Source organism: Excalfactoria chinensis, chromosome 10 (genome assembly GCF_039878825.1).
Source record: "Excalfactoria chinensis isolate bCotChi1 chromosome 10, bCotChi1.hap2, whole genome shotgun sequence".
NCBI classification, from domain to species: Eukaryota; Metazoa; Chordata; class Aves; order Galliformes; family Phasianidae; genus Excalfactoria; species Excalfactoria chinensis.
In genome coordinates this window covers 10,634,501-10,653,484 of record NC_092834.1, presented here as the reverse complement: position 1 = coordinate 10,653,484, position 18,984 = coordinate 10,634,501, and the positions used below count along the sequence as shown (strand labels likewise).

Below are 18,984 nucleotides of genomic sequence, written 5' to 3'. Positions count from 1 at the left end.
CTGGTTGGGGAAATTATTTGTGCTCAAATGGAATAGCACAGAATCTGTCTTCTAGGGCTCTGTGTTTTCTCAACATGCAGTGCATGCAGGGAAACATGCACTTTGCAAATTAAAGGCCTTCAAAGAATAGCTGTTATCCTGTCAGCTCAACTGGATCAACTGAAAGTAATACCACGTTCTAAAAATTACCTTGGTGAAGTAGCTGAACTCGATACAGAGGTGGGAGCGATGTCAGAAGGCAGGTGTGCAAGCGCATAGCCAACAAATATCGTAAACCACATTCATCTAAGGTATCTCTTCCTGTAAAATAGAAAACACTGACTTTTTGAATAAGGCATTGACTACAAAGGACACGCATATGACTTAAGAGCGTGTATATGGCTTACTGCATGCAGCATATAATGAATGTATCTTTCTAAATTTGCTGTATGAAATGAAGTATTGTGCATGAAATGCAGAGATTTGTACTTAAGTATTCTTTTCTTTGCCATATCAAATCTGAATAACTGAAACTAGATTTCAGCTTTGTTATCCCCAAGTACTCAAAGACTAAGTTTGCCTTAGCTGGGAAGACCATGAATGTTAATTCAATAATATGCCAGTTACTAACCTGAGTAATTCTTATCTCTGTTCTCATCTAGTTCGGTGCTTGTTGTGGCCACAGTGTCTGCCAAAGCTACAAGGAACATCTGCTCTAGTCGAGTGAGGCCTGGCAGACTTGAGTGCATCAGATGGCTTGAAAGGACACTGGCGTGTTCTCGGCCAAAGTAAGTTGGACCATACTGTGAGAGATTAATAACTTTAGATTTACTCTCCCTCTTTTCAGGCTCAAAATCAATGAAGTCATCCGTTGTAACAGGCTGAATCTGAAACAGATCTGAGTACTGGTCCTCTGTTTTTTTTTTAGCATCTTCTTCAGAGCCCTGGGGTATTTTAGAAGTTTCTTCAGAAACGTAAGTTGCATCTTGATCTGCAGCAAGAAGCGCATAAAGTGGCAGTGGAGGAATAGAGTCTATCTCTGTGTAGTCTCTAGTACCGTCTTTTCCAGCTGTGATGGTGTCCTTTGCAGTACTGCCACTTACACTAATGGTGCGAGAAAGGTGGCGTTTAGGACCACTTCCTTCTCCAGCTTCTGTGTCTTTTACTATAGCAACTTCTCCCGCAATACATTTAACTAAATGTGATAGAATGGCTTTGGCTCGGCGAACTTTACCCAGATCCATAAGTTCCAATAGCTGAGTTGGGTGATACTGAGGGAGAGTAGGTGAAAGAACATGAGCAGCTTCAAAAAGGCCTCCGTCTTGAATTACAGTTGGAGTGCCAAAAACGTCATCCACAATACCTGCCCCATCAATTATACTGGTCTTCTTTGCTATCAAGCTTGTTTTGAGTGGATCTTGAGTTGCCAAATCTTCAGAAGTAAAAACATCACTTTCACCATCACCGAACTTGACAGTGTGTTTCCACTGTGCGTAAACATGCATTTCACAGTCCATGCCCACCACCAGTATACCATCTCTCACCCAGGAGAGAGAAACAGGCAGTGAAGGAGTGCCATCTACAGATGATACCAAATCAATTGATCTAAGCAGAACCCACTTTGACTTTATACCTTGTTTTATGCTTCCACCTAGCGGTAAAGTAATAACAGCTACACCCTCTTTGCTGCTTGTTTGATCTGTTACAATCCCTGAAAGTCTCCCATACATGAAGATATTGGCACCAACTCCAACAGTCAATATATGTGAACCATCTTCTTTCGATACCCAATCCAAATGCACCAAATGCTTGATATTGGGGACCAGGTATTTGTCTTTATTCAGACATGCATCTGATTTACTGTAAACAAACAAATTACTATCTACACTGACCCTTGAATCAAGCACACTTCCAACTTTAACTAAATCATCTAGATGAATTGTCTGTTCCAAAACCCACTCTGATCCTCCTGTAGACTCACACTCAAGTATACAAACATGCATGGAAAATTCTTTTGAAACATAACCATTATGCTGTACAGGCTGTTTATAAGCTACTGCAAGACGTCCTGTGTAAGAACAACTAACTGCAACTGGCCTTCCTACTATGGTGACAGTACTGCTGTTGTCTTCTCCTTCATCATTCATTAAAGGCCATTTTCTCCAATGATATATTTCCCTTTCTTCATTTTTGCTGTTTAGGTCAGTCTCTACAGTGCACCTCCAGAAACGTACTCTGTTGTCTGAACATGATGTCACTATCAAATAAGGTGCAAGGCAGACTGGGTATATTGATGAAGAACTCAAGTGACCTGAAATTAGAACAAATGTTATTGCTAATAGTAAGAAAAAGTCTAACACCTATAAAAGACAGCCACAACGCCGTAGCTACTAAGAAAGGAATTTTCAATCTGGTGTTATTTCTCTAATTTGGAGTTAAATAAAAACAAATGTTTTAAGAGCAATGCCAGTGTTAGCAGCTTGGACGTTACTAATCATTTGCCAGTTCCAGCACTACTCAAGGAAGATGAAATTTAACTGAACTAATTTAGAAAATGATTGCTAGAATAATGAGAGGAATACAAAGAAAGCCTTAATAAGGACATTAAGATTAGGTTTGTGTAGCCTTCCAAAATGAAACCTAAGGGGAGCAGAACAGTACTTAAAAATATCTTGAAAAGAAGAAGAGAGGCAGAAATAAAGGGGATAAGTACACAAAGTTTAAAAAAAAGAATAAAGGAAAAAAAAAAAGCACTACAAAATCATCAGATCAATGGTGGCAGGGAACAAAGTGGGTATAAATTGTTCATTAATAAACTAAGTCTAGGAGTTAAATCTCCAACCGTTAGAGCAATCAGTTTTACAAGTAGGTTTGCTTTGGGGGACTTTGTACATTTAGAAAAGGGATGATGAGACATATTTCAGATTTGAAAGACATGGATGCAGAGGTGAGAGAGTGTTTTTAGTTCTGTGTTCCCTGAATCATATAATCAAGAGAGCGACAGTGTTAGGGTTACTATCCTATAAGCCAGGTGGTAAATCAGTAGATCATTTAGATAGAAAAATAGTTAAAATTACCTGCTGAAGGAGTTGCTCTTATTACTTCTACACCAACAGGAAGATCCAGTGGCTGGCTATACACAAGTCTGGAGCTCAGAATGAGTTTACTAGCAGTCTGAAGATTAGCAATTGATGAAGATCGTGGAATGGGACTCACACCAGGTGATAAATCTGGAGAAGAATCTACAGTCTTCTGCTCAGGTATACTAAGCTTATTCTCTGATAAAGTTGTTTCAGTTGGTTTTGCTATATTGAAAAAAAAGTCATTAAAAACAGTTGAAAAAATACCCCTGTTTATATGTTAGGGCAAAGCATGAATATGCTCTAATCACATGTTTTTCTTAGTTGTGCTTCACTTGTGAAGAAAATAATTATATCATATTTTGTCCGCTTTAGTTTTATTACAAATAATTTTATGCTAAGTCTACTCATTTTAAGACATCCATAACATTCTGAAATACTGACAGTTTAAAGTAAAGAATTCAATGATACATTACTTATCATTTCAACATATTTTTGTATTGTCAGTAGTACAGAACACAGCCAATGTTTGCACGGAACTTTACTCCTGTTGCTTCTAAATTCATGACACGTCATGATATTTAAAACAAACATCCATCTATAAGAAAATACTCACCTAAACAGGCTTGCACAGATTTGAGATGAAGATGCCACATCTGAAGAACAGAACAGCCAGTGCTATCTTTTTCAATTACTACCAAGTAGAATTTCTCTGAAAAAGGTGGTGGACGATATCCTGTAATTTAAACACATTAATGAACTATCATGAAGTTTCATTCAACAACTGACAAAAAAAACCCAAAAATTGGTACAAAAAAAAAAAAGATTTTTCCTCTTTGAAATTGATTACAAAATGCTAAATACCAGTAACAACATTTAAATCAATATTTTGTTTGCTCAGATTTATAGAAGAATTAGTAAAATGGAGAGACTAATTTACAGCCATCCTGATAGATATGTCCACCTTATCACTTGTCACCTTATCACATATCAATTCAGGAAATATAATTCTGTTCTACTTTGTATGTATTTTAAAAGATACGGCATTTTGAAAAATGGATCTTTTCATGCAAGTTAAAATATTTTACTCTAAGCAAATAGAATAACTTTATTTAATACTGTTACCATGTAGGTGATGATTTATATAAGCAACGTCAGTCACACATTTCAGTGAATTCAAGAGATTCTCCTTAAAATTGAATCTAGTATGTGCTCGTTAAACTTTAGTATTGTTCAAGAACAGTTTTGGTATGTACTTCGTAGTAGTTATTTTTATGCTATACCTTGTGATGGCTGGAAAAATATCTCTGTTTCCTTCCCTTCCACATCTTCCTTTTGTGGTTTGTATCCCAAAATGAAGTCTTCTTGAAAGACATGAAGCAATTGAGTATTTGAGCCACACTGAAACATTGAGCAGTAGTAATGCTTTCAGAATGGTTTAACAACATTTTGTACTATAATAGCTATTTTGTATAATCAGACTATTGATAAGGAAGGATCACTTTATAATGATGAAAACTAAATATTTTCCATTAGAAAAACAAAACATTTTCACCTCTGCACTGAAACTAGCATGTTCTAGAACCCACTGTTTCTATATTCAAGCAATTTTACTGAGATTTACCACACTAGACTAATTCTGTAATAATGTTTTTGCTGCAAGTATTTAAAGATGATTTTTATTTCTTTAGATGTTGAATAAATGAGCATAGTAAAATATCATAGACTTCTACTACTCCTCTTCATTGGGAAGATGACTGCAATGAATTAAGAAATCTGCTAAAAAAAGGTAGGAACCTCAGATGCTCCCCCTCTCATATCTCAGTAGCTGCTGTTCCTGACAGCAAGAGATTATTTTGCAGTACCTCCACCCCTCTACAAGGGAGTCTGCTGGGACTGAAATCATTTCTTGCAAACAAAGAAAATGTATTCTTATTGAAGAATAGAGAAATAATTACTTATATTTGTATAAGATACCTATTTATCTAAGTAAAATATGACAAAAAAAAAAAAAAATAGTCCCAGGCTACTACCTAAAGAAATCAGCTCAGTAACTTCTGTGAGTAACAAATCTGTCGTTCAAAGTTATGATTCATTTTAGAAAGATTTCAGTTCTAGTTTTTATCTTTTGATGTTGCTGTTGTTTGTCCATCTGTTACTCTGACTTTCCGAAAGTGACTGTTATTTTTTTTCCTTTAAATCATGATGGGGGTAAACCAGTCTTTGGTCAGGTTTATTTTAAACAAGATTTATGCCTAGAAAATACTGTTACATCCTATGGCAATGGGCTTTGAGATCCAAGCAGCTGAAAGTTGTCTCCTGAAAGTGTTCTGAAAGGTCCTGAAAGGACCTCAACATTCATGCAAATTCATCACTATCATTGTCACCACAGAGAAATGTCATTTTGTTTGTGTCTTTTCAACAGATTAGGTTAATAAGCATACAAAGCTATTAAACACCTTTATGTGATATCCTAAAGAATTAATTAATTATTTACTTTGTTGGTTATTGCATCAAGTTCAATAATGCATCCAGGTCGAGCAGTAGATTGTTGGCTCACAATGTTAAACACTTCCCCGATAAGTTTCTGAAACAAAGCAAAATGAGATGAGTTAGTAGATATTTCCTTCAGACAATGATTTTTGTAAATGATACAATCATTTACAATAAAATGATTGGTTGTTTTTTTTTTTTCATTGCTTGAAGTCATAGGAAAGAAAGATAAAAGAACAAAAACCAAACTTGCCCCGATTCCCTCCTATATCAGCACTTCTGTAGTTCCTCACATACACTTAAGTATGTGCATGTTAGTCTTGCTCTTCCCTCTTTACCTACCTATCTGCTCCTGACTCCCCTCTTCTGAGAAGATGAAGAAAGAAATCCCATTTTTCCTTTCCTCTCTTGCTAAAATTTCCCTCTTAGGGAAATTTTGTTTCAGTTGAGCCATTTTTAGTAGTAATATACAAAATTGCTGTCTGCTAATGTGTATAGACATTCACAAACATATATAATTATACAAACTAAAAATTAAGATCTTACATATGCAACAGCACAAAACTTGATGTGCAGAAATAAACACAAACCACTGGAGAGGAAGAAAAGTTAATTACTTTTATTTTTAAAATTTCAAGCCATCACTACATAAACTTACAGATGATTCTGGGTCAGACAGCTCATCCAGAAGCTTTCTTGCATCTACAACAGCTTGATAGAGCCTCAGATTTTTGCCATCAGATGCAACAAAACAAGCACTAGCAGAGTTGCAGTATGTACCTGGTAGAAAAAAAGAAATTGTAGAGTTGAATTAAAAATGGGCATCAAATAGCCTCAAGGAGTCATTTATATTCAACTTCAAAATATTTGAATGTTTTTAATAATAATTCATATACAATACTGAAGTGAAAGAAACCTAAGAAATTATATGGATTAAAACACCAATATTTAAATTTCAAAATAAGTTTCTGCTCATTTATTTAACTAAAACTCCTCATAGAAGTTGAATAATTTAAGAAAGATTCCCTTTTGTATATAAATACTGTTCATAAATGCAAAAAAACAATAGTTTGCCTAATACAAATAAATTCTACGACTACCAGTGTTAATTCTACATGGGATCATGCTAAGAGTACTCACCAAGGCAATAGCTGGGAATAAGTGTGGGGAGCCACGCTACGTTGGAGAAAGCGGAAGTATGAAGAGAGTTAATTCGGGCCAACTCGGATACTCCTCCAGTGTATGACAAAGGTCCTATTGGATCTACACGCCACAGAATCAGCTCACTATAGATTGCATTTGGATCATGAAATGTACGAGTTGCTGCATTTTTAAGTTGTTGCCGAGAAGAACCTTTCAGATGTTTACTAGGATCCATTACCCTGCTTATTCTGTCAGAGACATGAGAACTGTCTGATTCTGGAGTTAATAGAGCATTATGATGAGAAGATGTTAACAGTAATGGTAAAACAGAATGGCAAGCTAGATCATTAAGATGAAAACGGTGACCACAGTACCTAAATTTGTGTGATACAGTTAGCACTGTAGTGAAAGCTGATTTATCAGCAAAAGTAACTGCCCACTGATTTAGGGAGCCATCTATATGTTTGGAAATCATCATTACTATGGGAGAAATTATATTCATGTTTGTACTGCTCTGAGCAAAGCCTGGTTCTCTATTTTCTAGAGTTTTATCTGAAAAGTCCATTGTTTTCTGATGTACAGCATTACCGGTATCTTTTAATAAGACAGGGCAAGCATACATCATAATATTTTTGCTAAGGGAACTAGCATCTCCTGATGGAAATGCAACAGGAATCCTAGAAGAAAATGAAACCTGAAAGGGAAAAAAATGAAATAAAATTAGAATATAAGAGCTCAGTGCAAGTCCAAAAAAATGTAAGTAAATTCATAAATAAGTTAAATATAAAGATAAAAAGATTAAATATAAGTAAATTCATTCTGATGACCAGATTTAAATAGCAGGAACACAATGACTCCATTCGGATCATAAAAAATAAACCAATTTCAGATATACAACACCTGAACTTGGCGAAAGATGCCTGGAGTGTATTCATCTAGATACTTCACATGCCACAGCAAAAAGGTACCATCGACAGGATGAATAGTGAAAAGCATATCTGGATTTCTGTTCCATTCAGTTAGCAGTAACTCAATTTTCCGATCTAACAAAACTGTTGGAAGAGGCATCCGTAGGCTTCCTCGTAGAGATGTTTTGGGGCTTCCCTCTCGTTCTCCATCTTCATGTTCTGAAGAGCCTGTACCAGTCCCTGTCTCTGATTCTCTATCTATAGACAAGTCTGCAACAGAAAAAAAATGTGTTTAATCCACTTCAAACATTTCCCTACCACAGTTTCTATTCCAAACAACAAAATCTTTTTAAATCTGTTGACAGCACTAACTCATAAGAACATTCATGTAAACTAAGGGTAGAAATATCTGTCTGTACAACTTTCAGTTGCTCACACTGGACAGAGTGCAGTTTCATTCAGATGGAAGAATGTCCAACCCTCCTTAAAGCTTACCATCAATTTATGCTTTATTACTGACATTCAGACTGTACGGTAAATCAAAAGCAAGTCTTAGTCTTAACTTCCTAACTATGAAGTATTTCCAAAACAGATATGAAAAACAAAGCAACCTTTCTTTTTCACTGTATAAATCATTATTGCCTTCCAACATCGGATATTTCATTAAGTTTTTCATGTCACCTAATTATTAGAGGAGGCAAAATTGTAGCTATATCTATTTATTTTAGATTAGTAATAAAATATTATCACTTCTGATTCCTCTGCTAAGTATTTGCATTAATTACCGCACTAATTAAATGTGTTTCAAAATTCTTGTGCTATACATCTCAAGACTACTAACCATGATCTAATTTCATGCGCAAACCTCTCTCTTTTTCTTCTTTTTCTTCTTGCTCTTCAACCTCAACATCGTCAAAATCTTCTTCTAGCTGTTGTTCAGAAAGTCTTCTTAGATGCTGCATAAATACTTCAATAGATGATGTAAAGTTAAATTCCTTATTATTCAACCAGTGAACAACGAAGCCTCCGTTGCCTTCATCTGTATTAAAAGCTGTTCCAGCCAAAACAGATGGAATATCTGTGGACAGTTGTAAATAAATAAAAAACCCGTACCTTAAAATCTAAATAAATGTTTATGTACTTACATAAATACAAACACGAATTTCTTAATTGAATATTTAACTCATTTTTGGTAGAACATAATTTATGCCTGTAAGTTTAGGAAAAGTAGGATACAGTTCAAGTTTCTACATATGAATGAAAAACAATAAAAATACAGTTTAATATCAGTAAAGTAACAAATAAATTGATTGTGATGAGAATAGTAACTTCACAAGATCTAAATGATCAGTTTCTTAAGTTGCAATTCTGCCACTTCACCTCCTGGCATTAGGTAAAGTAGGACCTTTCATCTTTTTCTTCTACAAAAAACACAGTGGTTTCATCCTAAAAAATATTGTACAACTTTTCTTCATTCTGTATATTCTGTAGTTAAAATACTTCATTCATCATATACTGTAGTTTCTTTTACCTTCTGATATGGAAAAATAAATTTAATTTGGATTTTTAAAATGCTGAAAGTTTTGGGTAACTGGCTATAGGTGACCCTGCTTAAGCAGAGACATGGGACAAGATTGGCTCCAGAGGTCTCTTTCAACCACAACTATTTTGTAAGTCTGATTTTTTGGTAAAAAGAAAAAAATTAATTAAAATAACCAGACCAATTTATTTACAAAATTCTGTGCCAAGTAAAAGACTTGTGAAATAATATTCTTCCTATGAATACCTGGTATTCAAAGACACAGAACAAAGAACATGGACCTCAGACCCCTCTATTTATTTTTTCCATATTGTGCAAATATATTATTAAGAATTTGATAAATGGCTGTGTTTTACCTGTATTAGGGTTGATGCTTGCTGCTATGTGGAAGTGACCGAGTGCATTTGCGTGATGAGAAATGTGACGCTGAACTTCATGAGTACCCTGCTGATCTGGCAATACATCTGTGTGAGTAACAAGAACGGAAGATCTCCTTTGTCCTTTTCTCATATTTTTCAAGTGGTGAATTGTCTGGTATGGTTAGAAAAAACAATTTAAGAAACACTAAAAAGATTAAGATATAATTGAATATTAATGTAAAACCTATGGCTTTAAGATTCCCTTTCCTGCTACAGAAAAAGCAGACTGAAATTTAAGAACGTGTAGCTTAGGTGCAGAACTACAAATCTCCTATTTCTTCAGTGATTAATAATATAGTTCTATAAATAATTCAGACTATTCTGCTACGCTTATAATAATTAATAATACACAATCTTAGTGTTCCACGGTATAAATTTTCTAGTAAACATTTACAAGTTTTAACAATCCTGAAATACAAAATTGACAAGTATTGTACCTCTAGTGCATGCTGTATTCTGTCTTTGTGCTTTCCAGATTGAGAAATGGTGCTGCTAATGCTGGAAGTGCTGGTTTCACATATCTGCTCACCCAGAAGAGTATCTTCTGGTAGCAGTGTCTCTGCCCACAGTCGACAGATGCCATCGAGACATGATGTGAGTAACACATTGCAGACTAAACCCCTAAAGAAAAACATATCAAAAATATTACTCAATATAGTTAAATTGTGAATAAAGACACAGCAAAAATCAGGAGAATATACAAGTATTTAGCAGTCATCATTACTTCATCCAAATTTCTTCCTCTCCCTCAACTAAAGGTTTTATAACAGTAATGATCTCCAACATTCTGACAGATAAACTCATAAATTATTAGCAAAAGTGCACGTGAACGTGGAGTGGTTATTATTTGATAAACGTAAGTTATTATAAAACTGCAATTATGGAACTGTCTAAGTTATTGTTTTGCTGGATAATGTGAAGAGTACATACATTTTTACTAACTCCTGAAAAGTGAATCAAGCAATGAATTAAACAGCAGCACATACAACAAGGTTCAGAAAAGATTTGATTTAGTGCTAACTGCATAAAGGAAAATTTTATTTCCAGTGTCACAACATCTGGCAGAACTTGAGAAGCTCAGACCATATTTTAGAATAAGTCTCTCCTATTAACGTGACTGTCATTGTAATAAGGAATGGATGTCTTCATATATGCTGGATATGTTCAATTTCTTCAAAGCAAAATTGAACCATGTTCTCATGGCCAAACTTTAAGCAGTGCTTTAAAAAACAAAGTAATACAAAAAAAACCACAACAATTTGGTCAAATATTTGCTTTCTGGTTTGTTGGTTGTTTTAAAAATTAAATCTTTCAAACCTGGGCATGTACTTGCTAATATTACGCCATGAAAATCCTGTCACTGCTCGAGGATGAGCTAAATAGGCAAATGAGAAGTTGGCAACCCCTGAGCATTTCTTCTTCTCTTCATTCTCTTGGGGCAGAAGAGATGACTTCCAACCAGTTATAGGATACCAAACCTTTAAGAGGCAATCATCCTAGGTAAAGCAGCAAAATAACATGGGATTAGCTAGCTATAAGTGAAAAAGGTCACAAAAAGAAAATACTAAAATGGTACGAGACTGCTGTTCAGTACCTTTCATGAATACTCAACCTACGCCCCGGAACTATTTGCAGTTTTGCAGACAACCCATTCCTGAGACCAGAAATTTCACAGTCACCCTGGAACAAGTTGCAGGACTAAAAAAATATTCTGCTGGGAACACACCACTCCCAGAAGTAATTTTTCTTGCAGTCCATTTGTCCCCCTACATTCCTCTCAGTTCTCTTTGCGTTTTCTGCATATTACCTATGCGTGCTAAAATCCTACATCCATTCCTCTGCCAGAAACAGGCTGCCACTCACAGTGCAATATTAAACTCATTACCAGTCAATTTCTCCCTTAGGAAAATTTGTGCTGTAAGTCCCTGGGGGTTCCCATGCACAGGAAGCCTGATTTTTGTGGGAAGTACTCTATCTGCTGAGTATAGGCACATGAATGATGAGTGGCTGCACAGTACAACCTTCCCTCCACGTGTGCTACCTTTCCAGTTTGACTGGCTGGATACTACTGATCTAGTTAATTGCAACAAAATTGAAATGCAGCAATACTTCAAATGCTGATAAGTGGGACTGGAGTAGGACTACGCTGATGTGAACTAAGGGCATCAATACAAGTATGACCACAATACACTGTATACATTTGTGCAATACATCCTTGAATTTCAGGACTGGAAAGGGAGTGTGGATATGGAATAAGCACATAAATTACAAATCTCTGGGAGCTCTTATTTATTTCCTGTCAAACATGTCAAAAGCAGTATTTGACCAGACTCTGCAAGAAGGAAGTCTGAGAGACTGAACTGTTAAATATTATGATGAAAGTTGTGAATATTAAATGTAATATTTTTAAGGTATCGTTACTAGGTTTTTAGTCTTAAAGTAATGACAGCTTGTGATTCTGTTGTCCTCTTTTGTAAGTCCAAGGAGATAATGGTTTCTAAAATTCTCCTATCATTTGACCAATATTAAGCACGAGCAATAAATGCTCAACTATCCAGACTCATGAAACTCAAACAAGAGGGTAACATTAAAGAGAATTATTAGTTGAAAACTTAGTTTGAATAGCAATTTGACAAAAAATATGACAAATGGAATTAGAAGTTCAGAACTGATAACTGAACTCAGCCTTCAGTGTAAACAGAAAATCTTTTCTAATTTGTATGCTGATATGCAGATTACACCTGCTTAAATGCTAACGTTTTTCATCATGATGTAATATTTACCCTAATTATTTCAAACAAAGGATGAAGAATTGTTTAAGCATATCTGAAAGTTCATCTAAGTATACTTCATCTGTATCACTGTCACCGTATTTTCAAGTCAGTTCTGAAGTATTCAGTAACAGTAAACAGCCAAAGCAAATTTCTTGTTGAAATGCGTGGAGTTACATGCAAATATAGCATTACATAGGAGATGATTACTTAGCTCAAACAACAGTAGAATACATGGCTATAGGACTATTCCATATTACTTATTTTCTTCCATCAAACAAAGGAACACAACTGAAGAACTTATCTAGTTTGTTGTTGTTTTTGTTGTTCTTACCTTCCCAGCTGTTGCAAAGTATTCACCATCAGGAGACCATGCCATCAAATGTACTGATACTGCAGTCCTAAAGAACAAGAGTAAAGTTTCAAAATGTAAGTAAAGTCTATTTATTGTACATTATTACCCCACATGTATTTAGTTAATTCAGTGTTTGTTAATTAAACTATATTTGTATCTTGTAGTTGTTGTTTTAAGCATACTTTAGGTATAGCAGAAGCATAAAAAGTATTTGCAACAAGAAAACACGGTATTTAGCATTTTCATATGGTTTTCTTTAGAGAAAAACAGCATGATAAAAAATCAGTTGTTTTAAATATGGTAAACCTAGGCTAGATCTAATGAGATCACAGAAGTGAAGTTTGTTTCACTTGCTTTTCTACTCCCAAAGGCCAAGACAAGTGATAGGAAGGCATCAAACAGCTCTCATCTTGATCAGCATTGCATGTCTGCTTGCTGCTGCTCCTCTGTCACATCCAGTATCTCAGCACGACTTTCAAAGATGAGAAGACAGGGACAATTTATACATACTGCCAGGGCTACAGTTAAGCCTTTGATGTGGTAATCAGGTGACTGAAGGTCACTTGAAACAATGAGTTATTTTTTTTTGGAGTAACTTTCATTGTTTGAATGTTATGACATTTTAAGCTTATTTCAAAGCGTATTTTAAAATACAGTTTTGGAAAGAAGATAGGGTCGATATATGAGTTGACATTGCAATCTGTCTTAAAATGAGAACTGCCTCACTCACTTGCACTGCCAGACACATTTCCAGTCATTCAGAACAGGGAGAACTTTATCATCTTTCATCTGATTGTCAGGATCATCTTCATCTTCTTCCAGAATGTCACTGGAAGGTGGGGCCCAGAGTTGCAAATAGTCAGTTGCTGTCAGCAGCCTGTTACCTGAATGTGAGTAACATTGAAGACGTGAAGCCAAACTGATACATGCATAGTGATGTTCAATGTCTATAATCATATTTTGATGAAAATAATTAAAAACAGGTTGAACGTTCAAATTTATAAAGTCCATTTTAAAAATGAAATGCTATGATTCAATCATATCATACATCTGTTTTTATCAAAACATTTTGTAATTATAATGCCTTTCAAGAAAAACTGTTAGAGTTTAGTGTTTTTAAGATGACTTTGTATGACTGTTTTTAATTATGACCTTTGAAGGTGCTAAACAGCCATTACTGTCTCAGATAATGATATCTTATCAATATCTCTCCCTTGGTGGAGTTTTATTATAAGTCAGCAATATATTTAAAATATTATTTGTGGTAATTTAAGGCAGTTATCAACTTAACACTGTGATTCCCAAACTAAGATCTTACATAAAGCACTCAAATACTTGGCATAGCACCTTCACGAATGCATTTTATCTGATGCTACATTGCCAAGAATGGATCATCTAAAATGTCTGTATTCATGCTCCCACTTTATTTCAGTAAAAATAATTTATTTTCAAGTTTTTTAACTACAAACGCTAAACAAATGCATCACAAATATCACATTACCTTGAGGATCCCAAGCTAGGTTGTAAGTCATAGAACTGAGAAAAAACTGCCCCGTTTTGAGCCACTGACACTTGAGCTGCTGCAGTTTAAAAAAACAGTAAACATTAATTTTAACATCAATGGCAATGGCATTTATATTTCTTTCTCACTAAGCTGTTACAAACAAATTCAGGACCCTGTGGTAGACTGCGGAATCTGGCTTGAATAATTTCAGTTGTTTTATAAAAATTAAACAGATCACAGAGTCACATCACATACAAATGAATCTGTAGATTGCTATAAACTAGTTATGTCACACATTTATAACAGCAAGAGGAATGGCAGTATGGATACAACACACCACAAAGCCCACTTGCAAACACAGTTAACACTTGATGCTTGGCCATGACTGTGCTCTTTGAACTAGCTTGGTTGAGCTAGTTGGTTGATATACAAGTCTTATTTATTTATTATGGACCTGTCATGTCAATTTAAAAGAATTTGAGCTGACTGCTATGTCACTCTTGCATCAAATGTTGTGAACTTGAGAGCACTGCAATCCCCAGTTCTGTTCTTACAGTGGAAGATCCTTCTCATCCATTATTATTCTTTTATTATTATTATCCATCATTACGGATGTTGTGAAATGTGTATCCGTTAGTTTTTTGTGTGCCAATTTTATAACTGACAGACATACTTTTCCTTCAGAACCTAAAATGAATTACAATCATGAAATATAATACTTACACTATTTCTTTTATGAGAATTTATACCAAGTGGCTCAAAAATGCAAACAGCATTTCCATATGATGCTGCAATCTGGAAACAAACAAACAAACAAAAGACTCAAGATATAAGATTAGGAGAGAAGTCTAACTGCTCCACAATCTTGGGAAGAATCTAGAGAATTTCCACAGTACTACTTAAATATTGAGACATTTAACAAGTAAAAGGAATACAAATGTTATTCAGAGTATTATACAAATACTTTATATAGGGAGATCAGAGATGCATACCTTTGAACCAGTCCATCTATAAGATTTTAACTATAAGTATGGAAGATACTTTGTTCAGTGGGATGAGCACTGTCAATCAGATCTAATACATACTTCTAAGGCAACTACTGTTAATGCATAAGGGAAAACTGATACTTCTGCTCGTTTTCTCTACTTTACAACTAACTAATGAATTAATTATGAGTGTCTGGGTCTCAGTGTGACCCCATGTTCCATTTTGTACCACTAAATAATAATTACTAGAAAAGGGGAAGAAATTTGATTCCATTTTGAATAGTTAAATACATTGTCAGGGAAGACAAATAGTAATGGAATAACTGAAGTTCTTGTACCACTCAATTTTCTTCATTTGCTTGTTTTACAGAAACCTCCATGTACACAATTGGCTTTATCAGTAATTTATCTAGTGATACTCTCACTACTCAAATGCTTAGATGTGCTTCTGACAAGCACTTAACTGTCTTCTTGTATAAAAGATTTTTAAAAGAACAATTGCTTAAAGTTCCTCACATTCTCTTCAACACAGAAATGAAGCAAATGTTTCACCACATTTCTTATGAAATCTTACTTCCTCTTCACATGGTGGGGAGAAAATTAAAATAAACACCAACCCAAAAAAGACTCGAGTTCAGAGTCCTGAATGCAGAACCCTGCAGAGGTTCACAGCAGTCTTGCAGAAGCCACCTGTGCAAGATGGAATCTCTTCCCACTGGGCCTGCATGGCTGAAGTGCAGGGGCCTTTATCTCTAAAATTCGCCTGAATTGGTAACAGTGGAAGGCAAATAAAACTGAAATGCAACATTTGTGCGCAGTGCTCTCCAATATTTCATTGGAAGTATTCTTTCTTTTTCACAGCAATCAAACTGTGTGTTTAGCATTGCGTGGGGATTAAAATTAAAGCCACGTAGCCAGTCAAGGGCCACACGTTTATGACAGCTCATACTGCAGAGCTTTGAAACACTGTAAATGTGCCTGAGCTTTTCTGAAAAAACATAGAGCGTCCAATTTATTTTTCTGCAGGACACACAAACACCCGTGTATGTAGACATGAATTATTTATCCCTGCCCTGTTTTGCTCTACACAAGCAGAAAATAATGGGAATCACAGAAGCAGGAATTTTAATACCATTACTATTCTGCAACTAACGTGTCTTTTGACATTTTGAGAGGCTTGGTATTGCACGTGTTGGAAAGGTATAAAATCCATTGTTACAACAGAACTCCTGCCTTCTCCCTGCTCCACAACTTAAAATTTTCAAAACTGAACTGTATTAAAACAATCCTCTGAATTGTGCTGAAAATCACAGGTCAGTAAAAATCTTTGGCATTTAATTAGCTCAGGAGTAACATTAAAGTTTGTGTTCAATTGTTTGAGTTATTCTTTTTTCTTTAGGCCTATATAAAAATGAAGAATAGAATAAAAACAATCCTTACCCTGCCTTGTTGCTGGGAGCACTCCACACAACTGACCTGAATGTTTCCATGTTTAGCACCAGGAATAATTTGTACACATTCAAAGTCATTTGCCAGAATAACAATGTCACAACCAGAACCATAGGCCTGCAATGATTTTTAGATGAAATACAAATTAAAATGTATTAAGTAACAAACAAGCAAGCAACTAAATCATTTAAAAAGTCAACCAAATCATTATTAGAATTATGCTTATGAAATAAATGTAAATATCTCAATTTAAACAAGTAGTGGAACTTATGTTGCTATGTAGAGAGCTCATTCCTCATCAACTTGGTAGCAGCAACAGGATAATCAACCAGTACAGATCAACTCCTAGGAGTTATTCTGCCTTTCAGATTAGGAACAATGATCAGGAGGGAAGAGAAATTTGAGCAGACAGTGCTAACATCTGAAGAATTTACAGTTGGGGGTGGTTATGGTCTTCTATAAGTAGATGTGAACATACTGAGCTTCTCTGGGCTTTAAAATAATGCTTGTTACAATACTGCAGAACAAGGATTTGTCTTGGGTACATTGTATCTCATAGATAACAAACTACAATATAAACAATGTAAGAATTCATAGTACAATGTTAGCTTGCAGCACTATTTTTTTGGGCAGAACAAATACATACGTCTGCCAACCTTTCACCTGTCCTTGTGCTCTCTAAGCCCCATAATCTCTCCAGATGATCTGCTGCACTGAAGTACCACATTCAAGCAGAGAAATCCCTTTCTTTCATCAATCTACTAACAAGCTGCTTTAAAGTAAACAGTCATAGGGCCTTCCTTAAAGGAAGTTTGCCACTGACTGTAATACAGTAGACCCAAATTTTAGAGCAGTTGAATTAAGCAGGAATGTGTCTGTTCTCAGCAGTCAGTTCCAGATGCCATAAAATCACTTTGTCAGTTTCACTTGCCCCTTGCTTCTGTCACTATAATTTCTCAATTACTGAGGCCTAGTCCTGTCTTTTGAGTTCACTCATTTTAAAGGCTGTCTAGTGAGTATTTCTATCGGTTTCCAAGATTAATGCCTGTTGCTGGTCACTGTAAGGTAGTGGTGTAGGAAAACCACTGGAACTAGAGAAGTCTACAAGATCTCACAACCTTACATGTTAACTTCTGAAAAAGGCTGAATTTGGTAAAAGAGCATAATCACTGCTAGAAACGGGAAGGGAACAGCAACATAAATAGAAAAAGCAGACCCTCAGACTGTAGAATTTTTTCTCTACCTCATGTTAATTTCTGTCTGATTTACAGACCTTTAAACTTCTTCTTGTGCTAACATTTCCCCAAGGCCTTGTGTTGCTTGCAATACAGAAAACATTTAGCTTTTATTTTTATCAGTAACAGCTCTGAAGAAATTTGCTCCTCCAGCTGTCAAGCAGTTGGGCTTGCTAAAGAATCTCAACACGTGTCTTGTCAGACTTGTGGAATTCTGATGCTTGTTTCTAAGGGAAAGGATTGTGGGATTTCATATGAGAATATTATGTCTCCCAGCTTGAGAACTGGCAAATATACAAAGAAAAATGTCAAGACTTGAGAACTGCGATAAAATGTTTTGCTATTAGTTTTCCTGAAGCCTAGAAAATTGTTGTTTCTACAAATGACCTTTTTGCTACTACATTATTTAAAGTAAGTGGTTGTGCAAGTCCTTGGGAAGAAGCTATTAATGAAATGACTATTCCAACTCTGTCTTTTTTTTATCTTTTTTAACAGCATCTACAATTTCTCGCTCCAGAGGATGTCTACCAGTACAGTCATTAACTGAGAATATGGTTATGGATTTTACAATCAGAAGATAGTTAGGGTCAATAACTACATTGCTTGCAGACACCTGGTTTTGTGAGTACTGTTGTCACTGCTCTAAATACAGACTTTTCATATGGTCTTGTATAATGTGGTCCCCTTGTTAAGTATTTATCTGAACATGAAAATACACATTGTACTCATTGATGCAGCAATTAAATGTCCAAGTAGTCTTGCAACCATGTAGTTGCACGCAAAAATTAGAACTGGGTACACAAACCCTAGAACGAAAGGTTTCCAAGGCCATGGCACAAAAATGAAGTCATGCAGTTTTGTCTTTCCGAGTCCTCAGACCTACAGCTGTTGTTCTGGGAAGCTCTGAGGAACTGATACTGAGGTATCAGTATACTGCAGGCAGGAAGGAGGGGGGAACCAACTGCTAGAAGGTGGTTAAAGGGAGGTTATTTGAGTAAGAAAATACCTTAAGCTCTTTTGTGTCTAGGCCATGCATTATTACACCCAGTCTGGAAGGGTACAAATTATTACAAAAGTTGAATATAATAATTTCCAGAAAGTGGGAGTGAGAGAGACTTGAGA

General features: G+C 35.5%; 1 protein-coding gene across 4 annotated transcripts in view; it reads right to left on the bottom strand.

The window, feature by feature from the left end:
• Nucleotides 1-18,984, bottom strand: part of DMXL2 (Dmx like 2) — a 45,370-nt gene that overhangs the window by 23,184 nt on the left and 3,202 nt on the right. For all 4 annotated transcript variants that reach the window (XM_072345103.1, XM_072345105.1, XM_072345104.1 and 1 more), the window contains exons 2-19: nt 16,619-16,744; nt 14,916-14,987; nt 14,190-14,268; nt 13,419-13,572; nt 12,668-12,734; nt 10,880-11,058; nt 10,000-10,183; nt 9,500-9,674; nt 8,445-8,681; nt 7,596-7,873; nt 6,693-7,389; nt 6,211-6,332; nt 5,557-5,646; nt 4,343-4,460; nt 3,676-3,795; nt 3,057-3,284; nt 611-2,290; nt 190-300 (exon numbers count right to left, since the gene is read on the bottom strand). In XM_072345103.1, the coding sequence (XP_072201204.1) occupies nt 190-300; nt 611-2,290; nt 3,057-3,284; nt 3,676-3,795; nt 4,343-4,460; nt 5,557-5,646; nt 6,211-6,332; nt 6,693-7,389; nt 7,596-7,873; nt 8,445-8,681; nt 9,500-9,674; nt 10,000-10,183; nt 10,880-11,058; nt 12,668-12,734; nt 13,419-13,572; nt 14,190-14,268; nt 14,916-14,987; nt 16,619-16,744 (4,717 nt within the window). The remainder of the gene's footprint in view (nt 1-189; nt 301-610; nt 2,291-3,056; nt 3,285-3,675; nt 3,796-4,342; nt 4,461-5,556; nt 5,647-6,210; nt 6,333-6,692; nt 7,390-7,595; nt 7,874-8,444; nt 8,682-9,499; nt 9,675-9,999; nt 10,184-10,879; nt 11,059-12,667; nt 12,735-13,418; nt 13,573-14,189; nt 14,269-14,915; nt 14,988-16,618; nt 16,745-18,984) is intronic.